The sequence below is a fragment of the Bufo bufo genome, chromosome 2 (assembly GCF_905171765.1).
Source record: "Bufo bufo chromosome 2, aBufBuf1.1, whole genome shotgun sequence".
NCBI classification, from domain to species: domain Eukaryota; kingdom Metazoa; phylum Chordata; class Amphibia; order Anura; family Bufonidae; genus Bufo; species Bufo bufo.
The window spans coordinates 437,113,167-437,129,179 of record NC_053390.1 but is presented as its reverse complement, the minus strand read 5'-3'; the positions used below and the strand labels follow the sequence as shown (position 1 = coordinate 437,129,179).

At 40.4% G+C, this 16,013-nt stretch overlaps 1 protein-coding gene across 1 annotated transcript in view; it reads left to right on the top strand.

The window, feature by feature from the left end:
- CPAMD8 (C3 and PZP like alpha-2-macroglobulin domain containing 8) overlaps window positions 1-15,453 on the top strand; it is a 177,633-nt gene extending 162,180 nt beyond the window's left edge. The window contains exons 41-43 of the mRNA XM_040417458.1: window positions 7,561-7,641; window positions 14,313-14,484; window positions 14,680-15,453. Coding sequence (XP_040273392.1) covers window positions 7,561-7,641; window positions 14,313-14,484; window position 14,680 — 254 coding nt within the window. The 3' untranslated portion in view covers window positions 14,681-15,453. The remainder of the gene's footprint in view (window positions 1-7,560; window positions 7,642-14,312; window positions 14,485-14,679) is intronic.
- Window positions 15,454-16,013: the final 560 nt, after the last annotated feature.

Genomic DNA, 16,013 nt, shown 5'->3' with positions numbered 1-16,013 from the left:
GCTACGGATCCCTGATTGAGACAAAAAGGATAGCAAGGCAAACACAGAAAACAATCACTAAGAAACAACGTGATCTTTAGATATAGAGCGCGCAGCCACCCGCTGCGACCTCCTGACCCCGGGTATAACGGAGTCAGACGTGGCTCTTGATACTCTCGTGACACCAAGCAGGTGCATCAGCTGTTGTCATGGAAGCTATAAAAAAAGAAAAGAATAAACAAAACAACAAAGTCCAAACTACAAAGAAAAAGTCATTTGTATGCATCATTAGCTTCATTTTGGGTGAAGCGGAAAAAGATGGATAAAGAGCTTTGTTTTAAACAGAATGAGGACAGTGCGTGGAAACAATAGTTGAGGCGGAGTGTCACGCCAAGCTGTTGCCATCTGGATGGGGAGAATAGATTAGCAGGTACTGGACATATTAGGATTTAGATGATGATCCGACTTTTGTCCATTCTTGCGCAAGAGGTACAGGCCTGTTCCTTGGAGGAGATTGTGTGGGGACATGTCGACCGCTTCGGGATCGTCTACTGCCCAGTTTTTGATGGCTGCTTCTGCATCTTTTGGAGAAAGAAATGTATGACTAGATCTATTTCTGCGTCCAATTAGTTTCACAGGGAAACCCCATTTATAGGGGATATTGTGATGTCTCAGAATTTTGGTGTGGCTTGTAAACTCTCTGCATCTTGATAGAGTAGCAGGAGATAGGTCTGAAAGTAAGAATATTTGTTGGAAGCGGCCAGGGATAGGTTTTTTCTGACTTGCTGTCTTTAAGATCGCTTCTTTTATATGGTGATTCTCGCAAGAACATCACAAGGTATATGAGAGGCTAGGTTTTTAGGCTTGGGGAGCCTATGCGCTCTCTCTATAATGAGGTCTGTGTCTAATGTAGGGCTGCAGTAAACGATTATTTTATCGATTATTTTTTACAATTAATCGAGTAATAGGATTAGAAAAAGTGAATTAATAGACTGTTTTCCTTTATAAAAACTCATAAGACCCCCTGCCATTAGTCCCCAACACCCTTCATCCCCCACTGTGCGATCAACCCAAGTGCATCAGTTTCCCCCAGTGTCATCAGCTCCGTCCCCCCCAGTGCCTTCAGCTCCACTATCCCCCAGTGCCATCAGCTTTCCCCTGTACTATCAGGTCCATTCCCCCAGTGCCATCAGCTCTCCCCCACCCAATAGCCATCAGCTCTACTCCCCCAGTGCCATCATCTCTCCCCGCTTGTGCCATCACCTCTGCCCTCTTGTGCCATCAGCTCTCCCCCATTGTGCCATCAGCTCTCCCCCATTGTGCCATCAGCTCTCCCCCCATTGTGCCATCAGCTCCCCCCATCGTGCCATCAGCTCTCCCCCCTTGTGCCATCATCTGTCCCCCCTTGTGCCATCATCTGTCCCTCTTTCAGTCAGCGCCATCTTGTGCATTTGTCTGCGCCAGTTGGAAGAAGGCGGTGATTTTAGATTGCAGCGTTTTGGTGTCTGTCTGGTGTCTGTCCTTGCACACAATGAAAGTCAATGGGGACGGATCATACAAACGGATCCGTTCTGAACGGATGCAGACGGTTGTATTATCTGAACGGATCCTTCCATGACGGTTCCGCACAAACTGTGAGTGTGAAAGTAGCCTATTACTTAGTTAAACAATGACAAATCACCCAGTCCTGGTGGACTTCCAAAGGAGGTAGGTGAGAAATACCAGGAGTCCTTAGTGGCAGCCTTATTAGACATGCACTGAGACTTTGAAGAGTCGGGGTGTACCCCTTCTATAATAGAGGCTACTATAATTCCTCTTTCAAAATCTGAAAAAGATCTCTCAACTGTGACTTTTATTGTCTGATCACCTTATTAAAAAGAATATAGGTAATGAGTTAGTAGATTATAATCATCCCCCACCTGTTAATAATTGTAGTCATCTCCTCAACATTTTTCTTATATAGAGGCAATAAAATTCAGACAGGACAGTCAGTATTCAGCTATGACTATTGGATCAAGTTGAGCTATATGCAATAGGGTCCTTTTCCTTTCCTGACCTCATACTTCCATCTGCATTATTAATGACTAGTGAATACTCTGTATGTTGAGAAATTAGAATAAATCAGTTTATACAGTATGTCATTGAAGAGTAGGAAGTGGGATGGTCCTCCTCAAATGTCGGGATTAAGGATTGTCTCTGAATTTAAATATCTGGGGATTACAATTACCAAGTCACATATACCCATAACTTACAACATAAAATGTTAATAGTTCATTTCCGAAAAAAATGTATGGCCTGGAAAGCTTTACCAGTATCTGTTGCAGGCCACATAAGGGACCATTCACACATTCGGATCTGTTTTGCGGATGCGCAAAACACGGACACCGGCAGTGTGCGTTCCGCATTTTGCGGACCGCACATTGCCAGCACTATAATAAAAAATGCCTAATCTTGTCCGCAATTGCAGACAAGAATAGAACATGTTCTATTTTTTTCGGGAGCCGCGGACCGGAAGATCGGCGGCGCACTCCAGAAATGCGGATGCGGAGAGCACATAGTGTGCTCTCTGCATCCATTCCGTCCCCATAGAGAATGAATGGGTCCGCACCCGTTCCGCAAATTTCCGGAACGGATGCGGACCCATTATTACGGATGTGTGAATAGGAGCCTAAATCTGGTCAAACTGATTACTGCCCAAATACTTTTATACGCTCCAGCACTCAGTGGTCTCCATTCCAAAGAAATTATTTCAGGAGTTACACTCCCTCACTGTTTCTTTTGTATGGGGAAACTCTTGTTCCAAACTGAGTTTCGAGACATTAACTCTACCAAAAGATCCAGTTTTTGGCGATATACAGGGATCAGTACCCTTGAGGACATATGTGTTCAGAACAATTTACTAAGGGGCTGATCACATTATATTTGTATCCCACATTTAAAATATACATTGAGGAAAAAAGATATACTATGCTTTTCCATCCTGCAGAGTCCAGCAAAGAAGTATAAGTTAAAGAGAGTTTATTTTTTTAATGGAACCCTATGGTTCCGTCTGAGCCATAACATATATGCCATATGACATAAACGCCGAATTACAGCAGACACATGACTCAAAACTCTCACTTCTTTAGGTACTTACAACTGAGATACGATCTCTCTATTCAGTTTCCTTTACTGTTTTCAGATCCCAGGGTCCCAGAAGACTACAGTGTAGATTATGTATTCTACTCTCATATAACAAGATTACTAATTCACCCTTGAAAGTAGTGAATAGATGGAAGGCACAAATACCAACACTTTCTAGGGATGATATATCTGATTTTTTAGATTTTTTTAAAATCATATTGGAAAGTATTGCCATACATCTGGTGGCATTAGAGGCAGATCTTGCTAAGAGCTCATTTGCATCCCCTTTCTCATTTATACATCATACATCAGCCATACACAGTTCACATGTTTAAGATTGGAAGAGTTGCTTCCACAGATTGTCCTAGATGTCACAGTACTGATACGGATTTCTGGTGTATTCTTTTGCTATGTCTATTGATGGCAAGATGTTGGACTTCAGTAATGGACTTTTTGTCAACCTCTCTCACATTGCAAGTTCCTTGTTCTCCAGAGGTTTGCCTTCTTGGCCTTTTGGTGGAAGAAGAATGGTAATTAAGAGAAATATTATTTCTTACACAAAAATGTAGCGCTTTTTGGTGATGCAACCCAGTTACATCTATTTTAACTATGTGGAAGTCACAGGTTAATAAAGTCATCCCATATAAATCGGTCGTTTTCATAGACTTTATTTAGAAAGTGTCCACATATACATCTGTTGATATATACCATTATACAACAGATGATGTATGTTTCTGTACCAAATATATGCTATATGAATGTTTGGATTTTATTGTGTTTGGAATATTTTTGTAAAAAAATAGAAAATGTACAAAAAAGTATCCCAGTACTTCCTATATTCATCTCTTCCTATCACATTGTCCTATTTTGTCTCATATTACAATTACAACTGTAGAAATCCTCTCTGTGTGTCCAATGAGCTCAGCCATGCCCCCCTCTCTTTTCCTTACTGTCCTTACTGTCAGCCAGTCTCCAGCCAAAGAAGGAACCTTAGTTTTTTCTGCAGGAGTTCTATAAGGGCCCTATTACACCTCTCGATGTTTGGGCATGATGATAAACAGGATATTCAGTGTTCATTTTCATTAACCTATTACACAGGCCAATGAAAAGTGAATGTGGGAGGAATGATTGCTACTGCAACATTCTTCACCATACCGTTTTAATGATTACTGGCAGCACATCCCTGATTTACACAGGGAGATGTACTGATGATAATTGCATCTTTTATCCTGAAGAACTTTGCAAATCAGCCGACAAACAAGCATTTAATTGTATATTGGCTGATCGGAGGTGCAATTATAAAGGCTAATTATCGGTAATGAGCATGTCCAAACTGCAGCCCTCCAGCTGTAAGCTATCCAGGCATGCTGGTAGTTGCAGTTTTGCAGCAGCTGGAGAGCTGCAGTTTGGGCATGCCTGCTTTAAGCTAAAGTTGCTGGAACTAGTATACAGTACTCCAGTCTGAGGTTCAGATGGAAGTGTAGTAGCATGTGCCCACAGTTGTAGCTAGGCTTTCCTTCACCTGGGGGTAAAGACTCAGTTTGCTGTCCTACTTTTGTATCTAAATACAGTGATCAAGTTACAGTGGCATGTTGGCACCTGGGGCACAGGCCTGCCAGAAAAAAACAACTCCTAGCTATTTCCTTAAGCTACACATGCATCTTGCTGACAGCAATAAATATTAAAATGGCTATATAGTGCATTCGGAAAGCCTTCAGACCCTTTCACCTTTTTCAGATTTTGTTATGTTGTGGCCTTGTGCTAAAATTAAAAAAATTTCAGTTTTCCCCCATCAATCTGCACTCAATACCCCATAATGACAAAGTGAAAACAGATTTTTAGAGACTTTTTCAAATTAATTAAAAAGCAAAAACTAAAATTTTGCATGGACATAAGTATTCAGACCATTTTAAAGTTAGCACTGGGTGCCTCCTATTTCTCTTGATCATCTTTGAGATATTTCTAAACCTTGACTGAAGTCCACCTGTGGTAAATTCAGGGGAGTGGACATGATTTGGAAAGAAACATCCCTGTCTATATAAAGTATCACAGCTGACAATGAATATCAGATGAAACACCAGGCCATGGGGAGGAAAGAACTTCCGGTAGAGCTCAGAGACAGGATTATGTGGAGGCACAGATCTAGAGAAGAGTACAAAAAAAATTCTGCTGCACTAAAAGATCCCAAGAGCACAGTGGCCTCATAGGTCCTAAACGAAGGAAGTTTGGAACAAACAAGGACTTTTCCTAAAGCTGGCCACCCCACAAAACTAAGTAATTGGGGGAGAAGGGTCTTAGTAAGAGAGGTGACCAGGACTCTCAGACTGTGAGAAACAAGATTCTCTGGTCTGATGAAACCAAGATTGAACTCTTTGGCCTCAATTTTAAGCATCATGTCTGGAAGATACCAGTGACTACTCATCACCTGCCCTGTTCTTTCCCTACAGTGAAGCATGGTGGTGCCAGTATCATGGTGTGGGAGTGTTTTTCAGCAGCTGTGATGGGGAGACTGTTCAAGGTTTAGGAAAAGCTGAATGGAGCAAAGTAAATAAATATTCTTAATGAAAATCTAAATCTGAGTGCCCTGGATCTAAGACTGGGCTGAAGTTTCACCTTCCAACAAGCCAAATACACAAAATACACAGCTAAAAGAACATGACGGAGGTATTATTTACTTTCCGTTTGCCCCCTCTCAATTTTAACCCCGTTTTCTCCAACACCATCCCCCCAATTAACTCCAATCTAATAAAGACTCGGACACCAGGCTGGATTAAATTGGCCACAGCAGTGGATTATTAACATAAATTATATATATATCCATAACCTTTTCTGAACCAAAACATAAAACTAATGACAATTACTGCCGGTGGAGGTCCTTGAAGCCCCAAATAACAGAGTTACCCAACCGGGTGAGCAATCTTGCCTCCAGCCATTGCCCGTCAGCTCAGAAGCACCACTGAATGGCCCCCTTTAATTCCGCCATAACTGATCGCCCACCATGGGAGTCCAGCCCCAACCATCATCCTCACCTGCGAACATAACCAACTTCAAGGACCTCCCCCCGCCACAGCCGCCGTGACAAAATACTGTCCCCCATTACCGCCGTCCCTACCCACCCCCAAAAACCAACAGCTCCAAAAAGACACCCTTAAGCTCCCCAATAACCAATACACTCAAAATAACCGGGTGGGTGGGTTGGGGCTTTCAACTTGCACCAAAATTGCACCCTTCTTCCCCCTGTACCAACTTTTTAACCTTTTATTCCACACACCCAAAATCAAACTGACCAATCCCTACCCCCCGGGCTCTCCCTAACCCAACCCCTTTAACAACCCTGACCTATCTCTACTCCCCGGGGTCTCCCTGAACCAAACCCCCCGTCATGTGGGCTTCCCCTAAAGGCTCTGCCCCCCAGTCCGGCCATTACTAGAGTGGCTTAGGGACAACTCTGAATATGCTTGAGTGGACCAGCCAGAGCCCTGACTTGAACCCAATCAAACATCTCTGGAGACACCTGAAAATGGGTGTCCACCAACAGTCCCCATCCAACCTGACAGAGCTTGAGAGGATCTGCAGAGGAAAATGGCAGAAAATACCCAAATCCAGATGTGCAAACCTTGTGGCATCATAGCAAATAAATAACAGATGAAGGCTCCAGCACTCACTTTTGTTGAAGTGTCATTTTCTCCATTCTTTATTGGTAGGTATTCACAGACATATAAGACAGTAGACTGTTACGAATAAGAAGTTTTCGAAACGCGTCAACAGCCGATACACCTGTGAGTTTATTATGTCTTATATGTCTATGAATACCTACCAATAAAGAATGGAGAAAATGACACTTCAACAAAAGTGAGTGCTGGAGCCTTCATCTGTTATTTATTGGCTGCATCCCTTTAAGGAGGTTGAAAATCCAGGCACCGTGCACACGGGTACATCTGATCCGCAAATTTGAGTGAGCTGGTATCTGCGCTGTATTTTAAATACCTACATAGGACTTGTGGCATCATACCCAAGAAGACTGTAGGCTGTAATCGCTGCCAAAGGTGCTTCAACTAAGTCCTAAGTAAAGAGTCTGGATTTTAGTTTTTCCTTTTCAATAAATACGCAAAGGTTTCTGATATACTGTTTTCACTTTGTCATTATAGGGCATTGCGTGCAGAATGATGGGGAAAAACTAGATTTTTTATTTTATTTTAGCACAAGGCCTCAACATAACAAAATGTGAAAAGAGTGAAAGGGTCTGAAGATTTTTCAAATGCACTGTATATATGCTGTTTGTTTGTCAACTACCCCACCCCACCCCACTCCACCCCACTCCACCCCACTCCACCCCACTCTACCCCACTCTACCCCACTCTTTGCGAGTCTAATGTATTTCTTGAAATTCAAAGCAATTTTTGGAGTTTTTCTATGAATGCCATTTGCAACTCATACTGTTCTTAATGTTTATAACAGAAGAAAATACATCAGAAGAGGAAGCTTATACTGTCGCATTACCAGAACTACCCGAACAAGAGCAATCCCAAGAGAAAACAGGTAAAGGTTGTGGTGCATCACATGAAATATTACATCACTGAACAGCATATCACACTTGTAAATGTATTTTAATGAAAACATACATTTAAACAGAACATGGTCAGAAAAGCAGATGCATGCAGGACTTTTTATTCTGTCTTAAATAATAGGTCTTAGGCTACTTTCCCACTAGCGTTTTTCTGGATCCGGCAGGGTTCAGCAAAAACGCACCCGTTACTGATAATGCAACTGCCTGCATCCGTTATGAACAGATCCGGTTGTATTATCTTTAACATTGCCAAGAGGGATACTTCATGAACTCCATTGAAAGTCAATAGAGCACGGATCCGTTTTCTATTGTGGCAGATTGTGGCAGAGAAAACGGATCCGTCCCCATTGACTTGCATTGGGGGTCTTGCTCCGCATCCCAGGATGGAAAGCAAACTACAACATGTTGTGGTATGGGAACACAACTAAACAGAACGGAATGCATTTTGGAGCATTCTGTCCTGTTCAGTTCAGTGCATTCACACCACAGTATGTATTTTGCAATCTGCAAAAAATACAGACGACGTCCACATTGTATCCATTTTTTTGTGGACAACAATGGCTATTCTAATAGGACATGTTCTGTGAATCAGATGTGTAGCAAAAATATGGTCGTGTCAATGGGGACTTATAGTGAAGCATATTGTTGCTTCAGTTTGCTGACTACTGTAGAAGATTTAGGTGGAAACCCTTTCCTCCTTGGTGAGGCATTAATTACAGTAAACTTAGAGTGATGAAAACGCCCTTTACAAGGAAACCTCGATTCATGTTCAAGAAATTCTGAGAAAAAAAGGTTGAAGATGAAATGAAGGATAGCTTTAAATTAATGCTGAAACATAAGGATTGTGTTAAGTATGTAGAAGGTGGTAACAATTTATAGCCTTGGATTTTATTTGTCTTGCAGCTTATTAAAGAGAAACATTTTTGACATATTATAGTGACATGTCCGAAGTTTTGATTGTTGTGGGTCCAGATACTGAGATCCTCACCAATGTCTAAAATGAGGGGGCAGAAGTTCTCAGCCAAGCGCTGTCTCTGCTTGCTGGCTAAAGACGGGTTAATAAAATTCTAAGCACTTGTTTCCCACCATTTTAGAGATTGATGGGGTGCTGGACTCCTCTGATCAAAACTTCTGATGTCAAAGGTTTGTTGAACTTACAATAAGTCTTTAAGTCGTAAGCAATTCACTTGAGTCACTTTTAAGGAGTTCTCTGGGTATTATGAAAAATACAAGCATTCCTTGGAACTGTTGAAAAAAGATAATTTCATTAATACTTACCAGTCCGCCGCACCACAAGTGCGGTCTCTTCCACCCCAGTTCCGACCAGATGTGTGAACTCCCCCCATACAGCCAGTATATAATGCTCTCCCCAGCACCACTAATATATAATGTTACCCCCTGTGCAACCAGTATATAATGCTCCCCCTCCAGTGCCAGTATATAATGCTCCCCCTCCAGTGGCAGTATATAATGCTCCCCCTCCAGTGCCAGTATATAATACTCCCTCCCCAGTGCCAGTATATAACGCGGTCCCTCCCAGTGCCAATATAAAATGCTGTTCCTCCTATTTCCAGTATATAATGCTGCCCTCCGTTAGTGCCAGTATATAATGCTGTCCCCCCCAGTGCCAGGATATAATGCTCCCTCCCCCTTTCCTTGGTGCCCCCAGTAGGCCATTGTGTAGTTTTATGAAATAAAAAATAAAATAAAAAACACTTACCTCCCATTCTCCACTGCCATCTGCACTGCAGACCACAGATCAGGAGAGGTCGGCAGACGGCAGCAGAGAACAGAAAGTAAGTGTTTTCGTTTTCTTTCTTTTTTTTAGACTGAACGGCCATAATTGCGTCCCCTCTTATGGGTAGTGTTTTGGTGCCCAAGGCAGGCGCATACCCATCATCCCATCTCTGATCCTGAGGATATGCCATTAAAATGTGAATCCCAGAAAACCACATTAATTTTCAATAGTATATTAGTGTTGTAATGAAAAATAAAAACTGTCAAAAATTCTAAAATAGAAGTGTCCCTTTAATGTATCCTGTGGTGGTGTCACATGGAAACTGAACAGTGTCATTATTTGAATTAAAAAAGTGGAGAAAAGCCAAGAAAGGCATATTTTATTTATATTGTTAATAATAATGTAGCAGAACAATGAAAACAATGGAAGTAGCGTTTCCATAAACTTGTGGAAGCAGAGCCTGACAGACCCTATTGACTATAATGGGATCCAACAGTTTCTTTCAGGGAGCCCAGTAGTTAACCAGACAAAATTCAGTAGTAAGCTGCACACTCTATTAATTAAACATTTTCCCATCTGGGACATTGATAGCAAATCACTAGGAAATGCCATCAATTTCAGATAGGTGCAGGTCCCAGCATTAGAATAGTAACAAAATATAACTTTTATAAACAAAGGATATTACTGTGTCACCACCTGGATCCTTCAATGAGGAGAAGAGGTATATGGAAATATAATATGAAACAATCATCAGAGAATACAAGGAAAGAAGAATTAAAAATGCATATTTTCATAATCCCTGTTAAGGCCTCTATGATGTACCGTATCTAGCACATGAATCCAGAATGCCTCTTGATGTCACCCCCTCAAGAAGCTTTTATTGCGGAGGGAGGCATACTGGATTCATGTGTTAGATACGGTACATCATAGAGGCCTTAACAGGGATTATGAAAATATGCATTTTTAATACTTCTTTCCTTGTACTCTCTGATGATTGTTTCAAATTCCTTTTCCATAGACCTCTGCTCCTCATTGAAGGATCCTGGTGGTGACATAGTAAAATTAATATTTTGTTACTATTCTATTGCTATTTTGAAGTTTCTCTTTGTTTTTTCTTATGTTACTTTGTTTTGAAGTAGATTGATTATCACCTGTAAGTTACCGCCCAATTTGGGCATCTGACGTCATTATGAGTGGCCTGGTTGATTTCTTATATATATATATATATACAGTACAGACCAAAAGTTTGGACACACCTTCTCATTCAAAGAGTTTTCTTTATTTTCATGACTATGAAGGCATCAAAACTATGAATTAACACATGTGGAATTATATACATAACAAACAAGTGTCAAACAACTGAAAATATGTCATATTCTAGGTTCTTCAAAGTAGCCACCTTTTGCTTTGATTACTGCTTTGCACACTCTTGGCATTCTCTTGATGAGCTTCAAGAGGTAGTCCCCTGAAATGGTCTTCCAACAGTCTTGAAGGAGTTCCCAGAGATGCTTAGCACTTGTTGGCCCTTTTGCCTTCACTCTGCGGTCCAGCTCACCCCAAACCATCTCGATTGGGTTCAGGTCCGGTGACTGTGGAGGCCAGGTCATCTGGCGCAGCACCCCATCACTCTCCTTCATGGTCAAATAGCCCTTACTTTCAAAGTTTTTTAAATTTTTCGGCTGACTGACTGACCTTCATTTATTAACCACTTCCCATCTGGGCCCTTTGCCCCCTTCCTGACCAGGCCAAATTTTGCAAAACTGACATATCTCACTTTATGTGGTAATAACTTTGGAACGTCTTTATTTATCCAAGTCATTCAGAGATTGATTTCTCGTGACACATTGTACATCATGATAGTCATAAATTTGAGTCAAAATATTTCACCTTTATTTATGAAAAAATCCCAAATTTACCCAAAAATTTGAAAAATTCGCAATTTTCTAAATTTCAATTTCTCTGCTTTTAAAACAGAAAGTGATACCTCATAAAATATTTATTATTTAACATTCCCCATATGTCTACTTTATGTTGGCATCATTTTGGAAATGTCATTTTATTTTTTTAGGACGTTAGAAGGCTTAGAAGTTTAGAAGCAATTCTTCAAATTTTTAAGAAAATTGCCAAAACCCACTTTATAAGGACCAGTTCAGGTCTGAAGTCACTTTGTGGGGCCTACATAGTGGATACCCCCATAAATGACCCCATTGTAGAAACTACACCCCTCAAGGTATTCAAAACCGATTTTACAAACTTTGTTAACCCTTTAGGCGTTCCACAAGAATTAAAGGAAAATGGAGATCAAATTTTTAAATTTCACTTTTTTGGCAGATTTTCCATTTTAATCAATTTTTTTCTTTAACACATCGATGGTTAACAGCCAAACAAAACTCAATATTTATTACCCAGATTCTGCGGTTTACAGAAACACCCCACATGTGGTCGTAAACTGCTGTATGGGCACACGGCAGGGCGCAGAAGGAAAGGAACTCCACATGGTTTTTAGATGCCATGTCCCATTTGAAGCCCCCTGATGCACCCTTACAGTAGAAACTCCCAAGAAGTGACCCCATTTTGGAAACTAGGGGATAAGGTGCCAGTTTTATTAGTACTATTTTTGGGTACATATGATTTTTTGATCATTCATTATAACACTTTATGGTGCAAGGTGACCAAAAAATTGGTTGTTTTAGCACAGTTTCTATTTATTTATTTTTACAGCGTTCACCTGAGGGGTTCAGTCAAGTGACATTTTTATAGAGCAGATTGTTACGGACGTGGCGATACCTAATATGTATACTTTTTCTCATTTATTAAAGTTTTACACAATAATAGCATTTTTGAAACCAAAAAATTATGTTTTAATGTGTCCATGTTCTGAGAGCTATAGTTTTTTATTTTTTGAGAGATTTTCTTATGTAGGGGCTCATTTTTTGCGGGATGAGGTGACGGTTTTATTGGTACCATTTTGTGGGACATACGCGTTTTTGATCACTTGGTGTTGCACCTTTTGTGATGCAAGGTGACAAAAATTGCTTGTTTTGACACAGTTTTTTTTTTTTTTTTTTTACGGTGTTCACCCGAGGGGTTAGGTCATGTGATATTTTTATAGAGCTGGTTTTTACGGACGCGGCAATACCTAATATGTATACTTTTTTTTATTTGTTTCACTTTAACATAATAATAGCATTTTTGAAACCAAAAAAATGATGTTTTAGTGTCTCCATGTTCTAAGAGCTATAGTTTTTTTATTTTTTGAGATATTTTCTTATGTAGGGGCTCATTTTTTGCGGGATGAGGTGACGGTTTTATTGGTACCATTTTGTGGGACATACGCGTTTTTGATCACTTGGTGTTGCACCTTTTGTGATGCAAGGTGACAAAAATTGCTTGTTTTGACACAGTTTTTTTTATTTTTTTTCTAACGGTGTTCACCCGAGGGGTTAGGTCATGTGATATTTTTATAGAGCTGGTTTTTACGGACGCGGCAATACTAAATATGTCTATTTTATTTTATTTTTTCTATTTTTAATTTTTTTTTTTATTCCTTACTTGGGATTTTTATTTTTTTTTTACATGTGAAACTTTATTTTATTTTATTTTTTCAACCCTTTATTTTATTTTTATTTTATTTTACACTTTTCGTCCCCCATAAGGTCATACAAGACCTCTGGGGGACATTTACTTCACTTTTTTTTTTTTTTTACACTGTTGATTTCTCCTGTAACTGGGGCTGACATAGTAGCCCCAGTTACAGGAAAAATGCACCCCTATAGAGGCTGTACAGCAGCAATCCTGCTCTGTACAGCCTCAGTGCAGGGCTGATCGAGGTCTCTGAGAGACCTCACACAGCTCCTGCACACTCCGGTCACGGCGGTCACATGACCGCCGGGCCGGAACAGGAAGCGCACAGCGCTTCCTGCTCTGCAGACACAGAGCTCGGTGAGCGCTGTGTCTGCAGCGATCGTGAAGGCAGGGACACCTGGGCACTGTCCCTGCCTTGTCTTAGGGTTGCCCTGCTGTCACTGACAGCGGGCAACCTGATCAGCAGCTGCACGATTAGCGTGCAGCTGCTATTTCTGACAGGACGTTTTAAAACGTGCTGTCAGAAATAGACGTCCACCCATAGGACATTTATATCCTATGGGCGGACGTGAGGCAGTTAAAGTAATGATGGCCACTCGTTTTTCTTTACTTAGCTGTTTTTTTCTTGCCATGTTACAAATTCTAACAGTCTATTCAGTAGGACTATCAGCTGTGTATCCACCTGACTTCTCCTCAATGCAACTGATGGTCCCAACCCCATTTATAAGGCAAGAAATCCCACTTATTAAACCTGACAGGGCACACCTGTGAAGTGAAAACCATTTCAGGGGACTACCTCTTGAAGCTCATCAAGAGAATGCCAAGAGTGTGCAAAGCAGTAATCAAAGCAAAAGGTGGCTACTTTGAAGAACCTAGAATATGACATATTTTCAGTTGTTTCACACTTGTTTGTTCTGTATATAATTCCACATGTGTTAATTCATAGTTTTGATGCCTTCAGTGTGAATCTACAATTTTCATAGTCATGAAAATAAAGAAAACTCTTTGAATGAGAAGGTGTGTCCAAACTTTTGGTCTGTACTGTATATATATATATCACATGTGTATGTATAAGGATAGCCGAAACGCGTCCTGGTTGTTGGGACATATGATTGGAATAAAGTATACACATATTATATACTAGAGCTGCATTAATGATTCTGTAGGCTTCACAGATCAAACTGAATTTCTTGCTTGTCTATATAACTCTGGAAATAATTATCATTATAGCACCAGTAAGCAGTATACTGTACATTTTATAGAAAGATTGACTTAAAAGGCCAGAATAAACTATCTAAAGTATTCCTTTTATTTATACAGAGGAGGAGATGCCTATACACCAGCCAGAAGACTCCTATTATTCATATGAGTATGATACAGATCCATATGCTGTGGAGAGCGAAGATGGCATTGACCTTACTGTGGAGCACCCAACTGTTTCTAACTTGGCTGAGGACACAGGCAAAGTAGATACATCATCGATCACAGAATGGTAATGGCACATTCGTAATAAGCCAAGTGCACTCCACCACTCTAGATCTAGCTATAGTTCCAATCTATAGACAATGTATGTCCATTGGAATATCTACTCTAGAAACTTACAGGAAACATCATATTCTTATTCAAATCTAAAACATTGTGCTACTAAGTTCTCAGCATCTTCTCACCTCCCTTTTTTTCCATTCAGAAAATGAAGTGCCCAAGAAAATATTAATCAATGGACAAGGACTGTTCCCATTTGTAAAAATCTTGGCATCAGGAGCGGACAAGCAAATAGACATTATCTAGCTGGTCATGAAACATGTATTCTATCATTTTCTCTTAAGCTGCTTGGTTTTTTTTTAATTTCTTTTCTCTAAAGTTTCACCAGTGATTGACTCGTAACAAATCAGAACACTTTGAAGGTGATACTGCATGAAATTCTCCTCTACTAAAAACCCAGAAATCTCTCTTTTTTTCAGTTTGGTTAAATGCAGAACTCTGCTGAGCATGAAGGCCATCATATTTTCCCTTCTAATAATCTAACTTTATAAGCTTCCTGTTTAAGGTGTAACATGTTCCAGCAAACACATCAGAGCTTCAGCCTCCTGCAAAAGGAAATTATGTCACCCCTAGAGACAGGAAACATCAAATCCTATGTTTAGGTGCCAACACCATTATCTGCGAAGCATCACTGTGCTTGCCCTCGTCACAGTGTTGGTTGCATTTGTATGTTTTTACTTTTTTTGTTCTTTCTGTATATAAAAAATCATGTGCAAATTATTTGCATCTATTTGGAGCTGTGAGGGTCTGTAACATCAAGTTTTCTGTTCACACTTTTTTTTAATTCACTTTTTTTCTGTTTTAGCCAAAAGCAGGAAAAGAGCCTGACGGGAGGGAGCTTTATGTAAATGTGCTCCCGGTTTTGGAGTAAAAACAGTACATGCAAAAACTGCATTATAATGCAAAGTGTGATCTTTACCTGCCATTTAGGGACACCCTAATGTAGTTATCCTTTTATTTTCTGAACTACAATGGAAAAAAGTCTGGTTTCTATCAAAAGCAATGTCAATTTTCTCTCATGAGGCAGGAATTAAGGATACATAAGGTTACCCAACATAAATGGTATTTTATACACATGTAGGACGAATATCTAAAAGGCTACTGAAATCTTAAAATTATTTCACTCAATGATATCTAAGGGCTATTTCACACTTGCGTTCTTTTCTTCCGGCATAGAGTTCTGTCGTCGGGGCTCTATGCCGGAAGAATCCTGATCAGTTTTATCCTAATGCATTCTGAATGGAGTGAAATCCGTTCAGGATGCATCAGGATGTCTTCAGTTCCGGAACAGAACGTTTTTTGGCCGGAGAAAATACCGCAGCATGCTGCGTTTTTTGCTCCGGCCAAAAATCCTGAAGACTTGCCGCAAGGCCGGATCCGGAATTAATGCCCATTGAAAGGCATTGATCCGGATCCGGCCTTAAGCTAAACGTCGTTTCGGCGCATTGCCGGATCCGACGTTTAGCTTTTTCTGAATGG